This window comes from Dendrobates tinctorius, unplaced genomic scaffold (assembly GCF_039654945.1).
Source record: "Dendrobates tinctorius isolate UK_male_01 unplaced genomic scaffold, ASM3965494v1 ptg000146l, whole genome shotgun sequence".
Classification (NCBI taxonomy): Eukaryota; Metazoa; Chordata; class Amphibia; order Anura; family Dendrobatidae; genus Dendrobates; species Dendrobates tinctorius.
In genome coordinates, this window is record NW_027361813.1 from 1,370,300 (window position 1) to 1,383,398 (window position 13,099).

The 13,099-nt window shown below is 57.7% G+C and overlaps 1 protein-coding gene across 2 annotated transcripts in view; it reads right to left on the minus strand.

The window, feature by feature from the left end:
• The window catches only part of FBRS (fibrosin), a 37,932-nt gene extending 27,581 nt beyond the window's left edge, over positions 1-10,351 (minus strand). For both annotated transcript variants that reach the window (XM_073546304.1, XM_073546303.1), the window contains exons 1-9: positions 9,430-10,351; positions 7,556-7,696; positions 6,835-6,897; positions 6,727-6,762; positions 6,612-6,641; positions 6,471-6,519; positions 3,495-3,729; positions 3,187-3,416; positions 2,947-3,110 (exon numbers count right to left, since the gene is read on the minus strand). In XM_073546304.1, the coding sequence (XP_073402405.1) occupies positions 2,947-3,110; positions 3,187-3,416; positions 3,495-3,729; positions 6,471-6,519; positions 6,612-6,641; positions 6,727-6,762; positions 6,835-6,897; positions 7,556-7,696; positions 9,430-9,687 (1,206 nt within the window). In that variant the 5' untranslated portion in view covers positions 9,688-10,351. The remainder of the gene's footprint in view (positions 1-2,946; positions 3,111-3,186; positions 3,417-3,494; positions 3,730-6,470; positions 6,520-6,611; positions 6,642-6,726; positions 6,763-6,834; positions 6,898-7,555; positions 7,697-9,429) is intronic.
• Positions 10,352-13,099: the final 2,748 nt, after the last annotated feature.

Sequence of the window (13,099 nt, forward strand, 5' to 3'; positions counted from 1 at the left end):
GGATTCTGACACTGCCTCTCCTGCTGCCATTTCCTATGGTGGCTTACAATTCTCCCACTCCCCGAGACCCACAGACATGGTGGTGGAGTCGGCATACTTCTGTCCCCACAATGTACTATCCAGGTCATCCCCCCAGTTCCATCACTCATATTCCCTTCTTTTGAAGTCCACACCATCAGGCTCTTTCATCCCCTTTCCCTCAGAGTAACGGTCATATACCGGCCCCCAGGCTCACCCACCCACTTCCTTGACCACTTTTCAGCCTGGTTGCCGCACTTCATGTCCTCAGAACTTCCAACCCTTATCCTGGGAGACTTCAACATCCCCATTAACAGCCCTATTTCCACATCTGCATCCCAGCTTCTATCACTACCCACCTCTCTAGGCCTCTCGCAGCTTTTAACCTCTGAGACACACAAGGACGGTAACACCCTTGATCTGGTCTTCTGCCGGCTCTGTTCAATCTCTCACCTAAATAACTCACCGCTTCCCCTCTCTGACCACAACATTCTCTCCTTCACACTCACAAATCCTCGCCCACCCCAGCTCACTCCTACCTACCACACAGTCAGAAATCTACAAGCCATTAACCCTCAGACACTTTCAGATTCCCTACACTCATCACTGTCCCCAATCTCCTCTTTTTCTTGTCCTAATCTGGCTGTTCATCACTACAACGACACTCTTAGAAGCACACTTGACCAAGTAGCTCCCCTCACCCTCAGAACCTCCGAGTTAAACAGGAGTGCTGAACGCCTATAGCGAAAAACCCGCACACCAGAAGACTTCACCCACTTCAAATTTATGTTAAGAACCTATAACGCTGTCATTCACCTCACCACACAGACCTACTTCACCACCCTGATCTCCTCACTAGCCAACAACTCCAAGAAACTTTTTGACACCTTTCACTCCCTCCTCAGGCCAAAAGCACAAGCCCTATCACAGACATTTGTGCTGACGACCTGGCCTCCCACTTTACAGAAAAAATAAGATAATATCCGTCAGGAAATCTGCTCCCAACCACCAAGTGCTGTGACTCCCATCCCTTCCTGCATCTCCCCTGGCTCACTTTCCACATTTGATCCCATCACAGAAGAAGAAGTCTCCAGACTCCTCTCTTCTTCTCGTCCGACTACATGCATTACCGACCCTATTCCCTCACATCTCCTCCAGTCTCGCTCTCCAGTCGTCACAACCCACCTAACTACAATCTTTAATCTCTCCCTCTCCTCGGGCATTTTCCCATCCTCCTTCAAACACGCCATCATTACTCCATTACTAAAGAAACCTGCTCTCGACCCATCCTGCACAAACAACTACAGACCAGTCTCCCATCTCCCCTTCATCTCTAAACTTTTGGAGCACCTAGTTTACTCCCACCTTACCCGTTACCTCTCCACTCACTCCCTTCTAGACCCTTCACCAGGCTTCCACCCCCTACATTCGACTGAAACTGCACTCAGCAAAGTGACCAATGACCTCCTGACATCAAAACGTAATGGTGACCACTCTCTGCTCATTCTTCTTGACCTTTCTGCAGCTTTCGATACTGTTGACCACCATCTCCTACTCTCTAGGCTCCAGTCACTAGGCATTAAGGACACTGCTCTCTCCTGGTTCTCTTCCTATCTCTCTGACCGCTCCTTCAGTGTTTTGTTCACTGGCTCCACTTCATCTCCTCTTCCTCTTGCTGTCGTGGTACCTCAGGGCTCAGTCCTTATCCCCCTTCTCTTCTCTCTCTACACGGCCCCAATTGGACAGACCATCAGCAGATTTGGCTTTCAGTACCATCTTTATGCTGATGACACACAACTATATACGTCATTCCCCGACCTTACCCCCTCTGTACTACAGAACGCCAGTGACTGTCTGTCCACAGTCTCCAACGCCAGGTCCGCTCTCTATCTGAAACTCAACCTCTCCAAAACTGAACTTCTTCTGCTCCCGCCGTCTACTAACCTCCCTAAATCAGACATTTCCCTCTCCGTGGGCGGTACCACAATAACTCCCCGGCAGCAGGCGCGCTGTCTGGGTGTTATGTTTGACACCAATCTCTCCTTCACATCCCATATACAATCTCTTGCCGCTTACACCTAAAGAACATCTCTAAAATCCACCCTTTTCTCAACATGGGAACAACAAAAACCCTCACTGTTGCACTGATCCACTCCCGCCTGGATTACTGCAACGCTCTATTAATTGGCCTCCCCGTCACTCAACTATCCCCTCTCCAGTCCATACTTAATGCAGCAGCCAGGGTCGTCCATCTGGCTAATCGGTACTCGGACGTGTCCGCTCTTCGTCAGTCATTACACTGGCTGCCCATTCATTATAGGGTCCAATTCAAAGCACTTGTTCTCACCCACAAAGCTCTCCACGGTGCGGCACCCCCCTACATCTCCACCCTCATTTTTGTCTATCGACCTAGCCGATCGCTGCGCTCTTTAAACGACTTTCGACTAACCTCTGCACTAATTCGTACCTCCCACTCCCGACTCCAAGACTTCTCCCGCGCTGCGCCAATCCTCTGGAATGCTCTACCCCAAGCCATCAGGACTATCCACAATATGCACAGTTTCAGGCACTCCCTCAAAACACATCTGTTCAGAGCGGCCTATCACGTTCACTAATCACAGTCATTCTATGTGTAAGTGTGCGTGTGTAGCCCATTCACTATCTCCTTCCATCCCTCACTCCCTCAGGATGGCTGGACCATCATTGTAAATACACCATTGTACATACACCCCTGTACTCTGTATCTCCCCCACCTCACTGTAGACTGTTATCTCTCACCAGCAGGGGCGGCTGATTGTGCTTTATTGTATTGTTAACGTTGTTACTTATGACTTGTGTTATGAAACTGTTAAACTGTGAAGCGCTGCGGAATATGTTGGCGCTATATAAATAAAGATTATTATTACATGATGGAGGTAGTGGACTCACGTTGTGGGGATAGGGTGTGAAGTGCTGGTGTGTGTGCTGGTGAGTATGCTGATGGTTGTGCTGGTGGAACTGGTACATGGGTCTGACTGCAGCACCGATCTCAGCTGTGCTCCCGGGAGCCGCCAGGAATCGCGATCCCACTTCTTGTCCAATAAGATTATGCTCTAGAATTAACAGAGAACATTACACCCGCACAGCACTGGCATCAGGCTCACACCCCGCGTGAGAAGGCACACTCACCGGATAACACGGCCGCAGGAGGATGACCAGGGACCTGCAGAAGAGGGGGTGGTGGAGGAAGGGCTTGGCCCGGGGCAAATAGGGTCATGTGGTGATGGGAAGGAGGACGTACAACAGAGGAAGGAGCCCTGTGGACTGGAAGACAAATGGATGGAGATGTAGCTCTCTGAGGCAGCGCTGGGATTGGGGCTGGAGCAGGCGATTGTTTCGGGACAGCAGTCCTGCTGCAACTGAGAAAAGAAGAAGCAAGATGTCAGCTCACACAAGTCCGGAGAGGAGAGTTATCCAGAACCCGCGCAGCCTCTTACCTCCTAGCCCTGGGTGCCACACTTGGAGACGGTGGTGGCGTCGGCTGCACAGGCACAGGCTCCACTTTGGGAGACGCACGGGGCAGATCCTGGGACACGGGAACAGGTGTAGGAGGTTGCAGGGGTGAAACAAACTCAACCTCCGGCTCCTGGCTCTTCTCACAACTTCTCCCCAAACCAGAAATTTGGGCAAGAACTGTCAACTTTAGCCGACCGCCAGAAAAGGGAGGTGAAGCTGCAGAAGCAGAAACCGGCAACGGTTAAAAAGTCAAAAGTGAGATAAAAGCAAGTGATGTGCACAATATCAAGCGTCCAGGACGCGCCACCGCTCAGACGTCATCCATAACCCAGGAGATCATGGCGAGGATTCAGCCTCGGCTGCAGGGATCGGCAGGGTCTGATGAGGAGCGGGCATCAGTGTAAGGAGCCGAGTCCAAGAACTCTGCACAGTCAGCACAGATATTACATAAGGGAGAGTCAGCACAGAATGACTGTTCAGACCGAGCACAGGCCCTCGGGGCACCATGCCGTGGCTAAACAACAGTTCATTGCACCTTCCCACCTCCGCATACTACATAAAGCTGAGGGGATGGAGAGTTAGGCAGGTGGGAAGGTGGATAGAAGGCTGCCACGATGCACCGAGCGCCTGGGCTTGGTTTCAACAGTCATCTGTACTGCCAATCTCTACCCTGCAGAGCTTTCTTCGGACTAGAGGGGCCGAACCACAGACAACCGGCGCGCCAAAAACAACCGGTGAGCCAAAGACAAAACGGCGAGCCAAAGACAACCGGAGCGCCAAAGACAACCGGAGCGCCAAAGACAAAACGGCGCGCCAAAGACAAAACGGCGCGCCAAAGACAAAACGGCGCGCCAAAGACAAAACGGCGAGCCAAAGACAACCGGAGCGCCAAAGACAACCGGAGCGCCAAAGACAAAACGGCGCGCCAAAGACAACCGGTGAGCCAAAGACAACTGGTGAGCCAAAGACAACCGGAGCGCCAAAGACAAACGGAGCGCCAAAGACAAACAGCGCGCCAAAGACAAACAGCGCGCCACTGTTCTCCGGACAATGGCTACACATTCCTCCAGGAATTAGGCAAATCAAACAGCTGCTGAAGTGAACCCCAGAAAACCAGCATCCTGACCCCTTGGGATGCCCGGCATTTCTTCCAGGGATAATATGGAACTGGGAGTGACCCTATTATAAGGTCCAGGGACACTATGGAGCTGGGAGTGACCATCTTATAAGGTCCAGGGACACTATGGAGCTGGGACTGACCCTCTTATAAGGTCCAGGGACACTATGGAGCTGGGAGTGACCCTCTTATAAGGTCCAGGGACACTATGGAGCTGGGAGTGACCCTCTTATAAGCTCCAGGGACACTATGGAACCGGGAGTGACCCTCATAAGCTCCAGGGACACTATAGAGCTGGGAGTGACCCTCTTATAAGCTCCAGGGACACTATAGAGCTGGGAGTGACCCTCTTATAAGCTCCAGGGACACTATAGAGCTGGGAGTGACCCTCTTATAAGCTCCAGGGACACTATAGAGCTGGGAGTGACCCTCTTATAAGCTCCAGGGACACTAAGGAGCTGGTAGTGGCCCTCTTATAAGCTCCAGGGACACTAAGGAGCTGGGAGTGACCCTCTTATAAGCTCCAGGGACACTAAGGAGCTGGGAGTGACCCTCTTATAAGCTCCAGGGACACTAAGGAGCTGGGTGTGACCCTCTTATAAGCTCTAGGGACACTAAGGAGCTGGGTGTGACCCTCTTATAAGCTCTAGGGACACTATGGAGCTGGGAGTGACCCTCTTATAAGCTCCAGGGACACTATAGAGCTGGGAGTGACCCTCTTATAAGGTCCAGGGACACTATGGAGCTGGGAGTGACCCTCTTATAAGCTCCAGGGACACTATAGAGCTGGGAGTGACCCTCTTATAAGCTCCAGGGACACTATGGAACCGGGAGTGACCCTCATAAGCTCCAGGGACACTATAGAGCTGGGAGTGACCCTCTTATAAGCTCTAGGGACACTAAGGAGCTGGGTGTGACCCTCTTAGAAGCTCTAGGGACACTATGGAGCTGGGAGTGACCCTCTTAGAAGCTCTAGGGACACTATGGAGCTGGGAGTGACCCTCTTAGAAGCTCCAGGGACACTAAGGAGCTGGGAGTGACCCTCTTAGAAGCTCCAGGGACACCAAGGAGCTGGGAGTGACCCTCTTATAAGCTCCAGGGACACTATGGAGCTGGGAGTGACCCTCTTATAAGCTCCAGGGACACTAAAGAGCTGGGAGTGACCCTCTTATAAGCTCCAGGGACACTATGGAGCTGGGAGTGACCTTCTTATAAGCTCCAGGGACACTAAGGAGCTGGGTGTGACCCTCTTATTAGCTCCTTGTAAAAAAACCCTGAGATCTGCAGATCTTTCCAGTTTTGAGAAGTGTTGCTCCATTGCAGGTATATTACACGTGTTGCTTTTGGAGCGCAGCATTGGAAATCTCTGCTTGTAGGTCGACTAGGCGTTCTGCGAGTATTCTCTGGGGCGAGTGACCCCTCTCTTCCAGATGCTGCCAATCACAGCTTGGCAGTGGATCTAGTTTGTGATGTAGTCGAGAACTGACTGGCAGTGTCTGGGATTGAGGGGCGAAGGCGTACTCTCCAGAGGAGGAGAAACGCCAGTTGTACTACAAGCAGAGATTTCCCACACTGCGCTCCAAAAGCAACAAATGTGAACATCTCTCTGCGACAGAGAAACGCAGCGCAAACAGAGAAAAGTGGCAGAATCAGGGGAGAGCTGGGAGTTTTACAAGGAATTGGTCTAATTTTTGTTTTAGAAAGCAGCACGTCGTCTGGAAGCAGCTAAAGCCTCCAATGACCGGGAGTGGGGGGCTCCACATTTATCTGCCCCCAACACTCACAGGGACATCGATCTACTGCAGAAATGTAGGAGAGCCTCTTGGCAAGGTGGAGATACCTGTACTTGTAGAAATAGTGAAGGACACGGCCGGGTCATCACTGCGAAGCTGCAAAACAGAGAAGATCCAAAGGAGATCACCAAATCCACCGAGCAGAAGACAACACCGAGGTAAAGCGAGGGCCGAGCCGCCATTCCTACCTGCTCCTCGGAGCTGCTCTCAGCATCGCACTGAAAAAGAGAACAGCCGCCATCACAAGGACATAAGCACCAGAGACCCCGGAGACAAAGAACGGGACGGACGGTATCTACTCACTATGTATCCAGCATCCAGGCCGCAGCGCAAGCAATCCTGAAAGAGAGCACACCGAGACATGACCGAGGGGCAGCACAACGTGACCCTCCCCAGGACGGCGTCACTCACCTGTGCAGCGTCATATCCCGGAGCGCAGGCGGTAATAGCACCAACCCCACAGCAGTGCCGTTTCTGGGGAAGAAAGAGTTACAGAAGCATTGCTGGATGAGGACCGGGATGGAGGCCTCTCCCCTGCGTTGCACGGGATGGAGGCCTCTCCCCTGCGTTGCACGGGATGGAGGCCTCTCCCCTGCGTTGCACGGGATGGAGGCCTCTCCCCTGCGTTGCACGGGATGGAGGCCTCTCCCCTGCGTTGCACGGGATGGAGGCCTCTCCCCTGCGTTGCACGGGATGGAGGCCTCTCCCCTGCGTTGCACGGGATGGAGGCCTCTCCCCTGCGTTGCACGGGATGGAGGCCTCTCCCCTGCGTTGCACGGGATGGAGGCCTCTCCCCTGCGTTGCACGGGATGGAGGCCTCTCCCCTGCGTTGCACGGGATGGAGGCCTCTCCCCTGCGTTGCACGGGATGGAGGCCTCTCCTTTGCGTTACACGGGATGGAGGCCTCTCCTTTACATTACACGGGATGGAGGCCTCTCCTATAAGCCCCGGTTTCACCACATCACTGAGGGCGACTGCACCCCCTCCACGAACCCAAGCCCCGGTACCACAGCAGTTGAGTGCGGTTGCTGCACAGTAGAAGGGCAGGAGTCATTCCTGGCAGCAGATTACTCCAGTCACCTTTCCGGTGGGCCGCTCGGGGGCGTCTAGAGCCGGAAGTAAATTCACCTACCTGACCCTTGTGGGCTGGGTCAGCAGGAGGATTCTCATTGGCCCCAGGGTCCTCAGAGCTGCCATCACTCCTCTTTCTCTTTCCTGGAGGTCTATTTCTATACGGTTCCTCCAGTGTGGCAGAGTCCATGGAGACGTCTCTCTACAGGAAGAGACAAGGAAGGAACAAGAGACATGAGCACAGAGCTCTCTGCAGATCACCACTAGGGGGCCGGTCCTATCAGTGTCACGGAGGCTGACTGCCCCCCCACCCGCCGCTCTGTCCCTCCGTCCTGTCACTCCTTCACAGACAGCCGCTCTGTCCCTCGATCCCATCACTCCTCCACCACCCAGCTCTGCACCTCCGTCCTGTCACTCCTCCACCGCCTCGTCCCTTCCTCCTGTCAGTCCTCCACCGTCCCGTCCCTTCCTCCTGTCACTCCTCCACAACCCCCCACTCTGCCCCTCCGTCCTTTCACTCCTCCACTCCCCACACTCTGCCCCTACATCCTGTCACTCCTCCACCGCCCCCGTCTTGTCACTCCTCCACCACCTCGTCCCTTTGTCCAGTCACTCCTCCACCACCTCGTCCCTTTGTCCAGTCACTCCTCCACCACCCCGTCCCTTCGTCCTGTCACTCCTCCGTCACTCGTCCACCGCCCCGTCCCTCCTCCACCGTCCGTCCCTTCGTTCTGTCACTCCTCCACCACCCCGTCCCTTCGTCCTGTCACTCCTCCACCGCCTCGTCCCTTTGTCCTGTCACTCCTCCACCACCCCGTCCCTTCGTCCTGTCACTCCTCCACCGCCCCGTCCCTTCGTCCTGTCACTCCTCCACCGCCTCATCCCTTCGTCCTGTCACTCCTCCACCGCCTCGTCCCTTCGTCCTGTCACTCCTCCACCGCCTCGTCCCTTCGTCCTGTCACTCCTCCACCGCCTCGTCCCTTCGTCCTGTCACTCCTCCACCGCCTCGTCCCTTTGTCACGTCACTCCTCCACCGCCCCATCCCTTCGTTCTGTCACTCCTCCACCGCCTCGTCCCTTTGTCACGTCACTCCTCCACCGCCCCCGTCCCTTCGTCCTGTCACTCCTCCACCGCCTCGTCCCTTTGTCACGTCACTCCTCCACCGCCCCCGTCCCTTCGTCCTGTCACTCCTCCACCGCCTCGTCCCTTCGTCCTGTCACTCCTCCACCGCCTCGTCCCTTCGTCCTGTCACTCCTCCACCGCCTCGTCCCTTCGTCCTGTCACTCCTCCACCGCCCCGTCCCTTTGTCACGTCACTCCTCCACCGCCCCCGTCCCTTCGTTCTGTCACTCCTCCACCGCCTCGTCCCTTTGTCCTGTCACTCCTCCACCGCCTCGTCCCTTTGTCCTGTCACTCCACCACAGCCCCCGTTCCCCGTCCTGTCACTCCACCACAGCCCCCGTTCCCCGTCCTGTCACTCCACCACAGCCCCCGTTCCCCCTCGCCGTCCTGTCACTCCACCACAGCCCCCGTTCCCCCTCGCCGTCCTGTCACTCCACCACAGCCCCCGTTCCCCCTCGCCGTCCTGTCACTCCACCACAGCCCCCGTTCCCCCTCGCCGTCCTGTCACTCCACCACAACCCCCGTTCCCCCTCGCCGTCCTGTCACTCCACCACAGCCCCCGTTCCCCCTCTCCGTCCTGTCACTCCACCACAGCCCCCGTTCCCCCTCTCCGTCCTGTCACTCCACCACAGCCCCCGTTCCCCCTCTCCGTCCTGTCACTCCACCACCACCTCGCTCTGCTCCGCTATCCTGTCACTCCTCCACCGCCCCAGCTCTGCTCACTATACTGTCACTCTGCTGCCCCCCGCCTTGCCCTACATCAAGTGTGATGCCTTATGGACCACCGCTCATAATCTGTAGCCAACCCAGTCACCTGCATGGCCTCCAGGCTGCCATAGCTGCTGATACAGAAGCCGTCTATCAGGTCTTCCTCCCGCAGTGCACCACTCTCGTCTCCGCGCTTCCGGCGCTTTTTCTTGCGCTGTGGACGTGGCAAGACTGGGGGCTCTGGGCTTGAAGACAAGGAGTTGGCGGGTGAAGGGCCTCTCTGCCGGTCTCTTTGGGCCTTTGAACGTCTACGTGGGAGACGGGGCCCAGGGCGGCTCCTGGGAATATGGGGCAGGGCCTCCATGTTGGGGCTTTATCCCCCGAGGTACAGCATTATCTCCGCACCTTACTCTTGTGTTCTCAGAAATTCAGCCCAATGATGCAAAAAGTGAAGACTTCGTGCCCCGAGACTTCGGGGGTCACAGCAAGGGCTCAAGCTACGGGAGGTCAGTCTGGGGGGCAAAGGGGTATCCCTACACCAACACCATAATAAACGGTAAAGAAGGGGGCAACCGGAGGGGGGACCTCAGTGATGGGTGGGGGACCTCAGTGACGTGGAGGTGAGGGGACCTCAGCGGCGGCAGGAGAGGGCACCTCAGTCATCGAGGAGAGGGCTCCTCAGTGGCGGCAGGAAAGGGGACCTCAGTGGCGTGGAGGAGAGGGGACCTCAGTGGCGTGGAGGAGAGGGGACCTCAGTGGCGTGGAGGAGAGGGGACCTCAGTGGCGTGGAGGAGAGGGGACCTCAGTGGCGTGGAGGAGAGGGGACCTCAGTGGCGTGGAGGAGAGGGGACCTCAGTGGCGTGGAGGAGAGGGGACCTCAGTGGCGTGGAGGAGAGGGGACCTCAGTGGCGTGGAGGAGAGGGGACCTCAGTGATCGAGGGGGAACCTGAGCGACGGAGGAGGGGGGGGAACCTGAGCGACGGAGGAGGGGGGGGAACCTGAGCGACGGAGGAGGGAGGGAACCTCACTGATGTGGGGGGGGGGGAAGCTCACTGATGTGGGGGGGGCTCACTGATGTGGGGGGGGCTCACTGATGTGGGGGGGGCTCACTGATGTGGGGGGGGGCTCACTGATGTGTGTGGGGGGGAGCTCACTGATGTGTGTGGGGGGGAGCTCACTGATGTGTGTGGGGGGGAGCTCACTGATGTGTGTGGGGGGGAGCTCACTGATGTGTGTGGGGGGGAGCTCACTGATGTGTGTGGGGGGGAGCTCACTGATGTGTGTGTGGGGGGAGCTCACTGATGTGGGGGGGTCACTGATGTGTGTGGGGGGGCCTCACTGATGGGGGGGCTCACTGATGTGGGGGGGCCTCACTGATGGGGGGGCTCACTGATGTGGGGGGGGCTCACTGATGTGGGGGGGGCTCACTGATGTGGGGGGGGCTCACTGATGTGGGGGGAGCTCACTGATGTGGGGGGAGCTCACTGATGTGTGGGGGGGGCTCACTGATGTGGGGGGAGCTCACTGATGTGGGGGGGGGTCACTGATGTGGGGGGAGCTCACTGATGTGGGGGGAGCTCACTGATGTGGGGGGAGCTCACTGATGTGGGGGGAGCTCACTGATGTGGGGGGGCTCACTGATGTGGGGGGGCTCACTGATGTGGGGGGGCTCAATGATGAGGGGGGGCTCAATGATGAGGGGGGGCTCAATGATGTGGGGGAGCTCACTGATGTGGGGGGAGCTCACTGATGTGGGGGGGGTCACTGATGTGGGGGGAGCTCACTGATGTGTGTGTGGGGGGGTCACTGATGTGGGGGGGGAGCTCACTGATGTGGGGGGGGTCACTGATGTGGGGGGAGCTCACTGATGTGAGGGGAGCTCACTGATGTGGGGGGAGCTCACTGATGTGGGGGGAGCTCACTGATGTGGGGGGGAGCTCACTGATGTGGGGGGGAGCTCACTGATGTGGGGGGGAGCTCACTGATGTGGGGGGGAGCTCACTGATGTGGGGGGGAGCTCACTGATGTGGGGGGAGCTCACTGATGTGTGTGTGGGGGGGGAGCTCACTGATGTGGGGGGAGCTCACTGATGTGGGGGGAGCTCACTGATGTGGGGGGAGCTCACTGATGTGGGGGGAGCTCACTGATGTGGGGGGGAGCTCACTGATGTGGGGGGAGCTCACTGATGTGTGTGTGGGGGGGGAGCTCACTGATGTGGGGGGGGCTCAATGATGTGGGGGAGCTCACTGATGTGGGGGGAGCTCACTGATGTGGGGGGGGTCACTGATGTGGGGGGAGCTCACTGATGTGTGTGTGGGGGGGTCACTGATGTGGGGGGGGAGCTCACTGATGTGGGGGGGGTCACTGATGTGGGGGGAGCTCACTGATGTGAGGGGAGCTCACTGATGTGGGGGGAGCTCACTGATGTGGGGGGAGCTCACTGATGTGGGGGGAGCTCACTGATGTGGGGGGAGCTCACTGATGTGGGGGGAGCTCACTGATGTGGGGGGGAGCTCACTGATGTGGGGGGGAGCTCACTGATGTGGGGGGGAGCTCACTGATGTGGGGGGAGCTCACTGATGTGTGTGTGGGGGGGGAGCTCACTGATGTGGGGGGGGCTCACTGATGTGGGGGGAGCTCACTGATGTGGGGGGAGCTCACTGATGTGTGTGTGGGGGGGGAGCTCACTGATGTGGGGGGGGCTCACTGATGTGGGGGGAGCTCACTGATGTGGGGGGGTCACTGATGTGGGGGGGAGCTCACTGATGTGGGGGGAGCTCACTGATGTGGGGGGGGAGCTCACTGATGTGGGGGGGGAGCTCACTGATGTGGGGGGGGAGCTCACTGATGTGGGGGGGGAGCTCACTGATGTGGGGGGGGAGCTCACTGATGTGGGGGGGGAGCTCACTGATGTGGGGGGAGCTCACTGATGTGTGTGTGGGGGGGGAGCTCACTGATGTGGGGGGGGGGAGCTCACTGACGTGGAGGTCTCACCAATGGTGGGGATTGATGAGGGGGGGGGCTCACTGATGTGGGGGGAGCTCACTGATGTGGGGGAGCTCACTGATGTGGGGGGGTCACTGATGTGGGGGGGGTCACTGATGTGTGTGTGGGGGGAGCTCACTGATGTGTGTGTGGGGGGAGCTCACTGATGTGTGTGTGGGGGGAGCTCACTGATGTGGGGGGGGGAGCTCACTGATGTGGGGGGGGGAGCTCACTGATGTGGGGGGGGGAGCTCACTGATGTGGGGGGGGGAGCTCACTGATGTGGGGGGGGGAGCTCACTGATGTGGGGGGGGAGCTCACTGATGTGGGGGGGGCTCACTCACTGATGTGGGGGGGGCTCACTGATGTGGGGGGGCTCACTGATGGGGGGCTCACTGATGTGTGTGGGGGGGCTCACTGATGTGTGTGGGGGGGCTCACTGATGAGGGGGGAGCTCACTGATGTGGGGGGGAGCTCACTGATGTGGGGGGGCTCACTGATGAGGTGGGGCTCACTGATGAGGTGGGGCTCACTGATGTGGGGGGGGCTCACTGATGTGGGGGGGCTCACTGATGTGGGGGGGAGGTCACTGATGTGGGGGGGAGGTCACTGATGTGGGGGGAGCTCACTGATGTGTGTGTGGGGGGGAGCTCACTGATGTGGGGGGGGTCACTGATGTGGGGGGGAGCTCACTGATGTGGGGGGGGTCACTGATGTGTGTGTGGGGGGGGAGCTCACTGATGTGTGTGTGGGGGGGGAGCTCACTGATGTGGGGGGGGAGCTCACTGATGT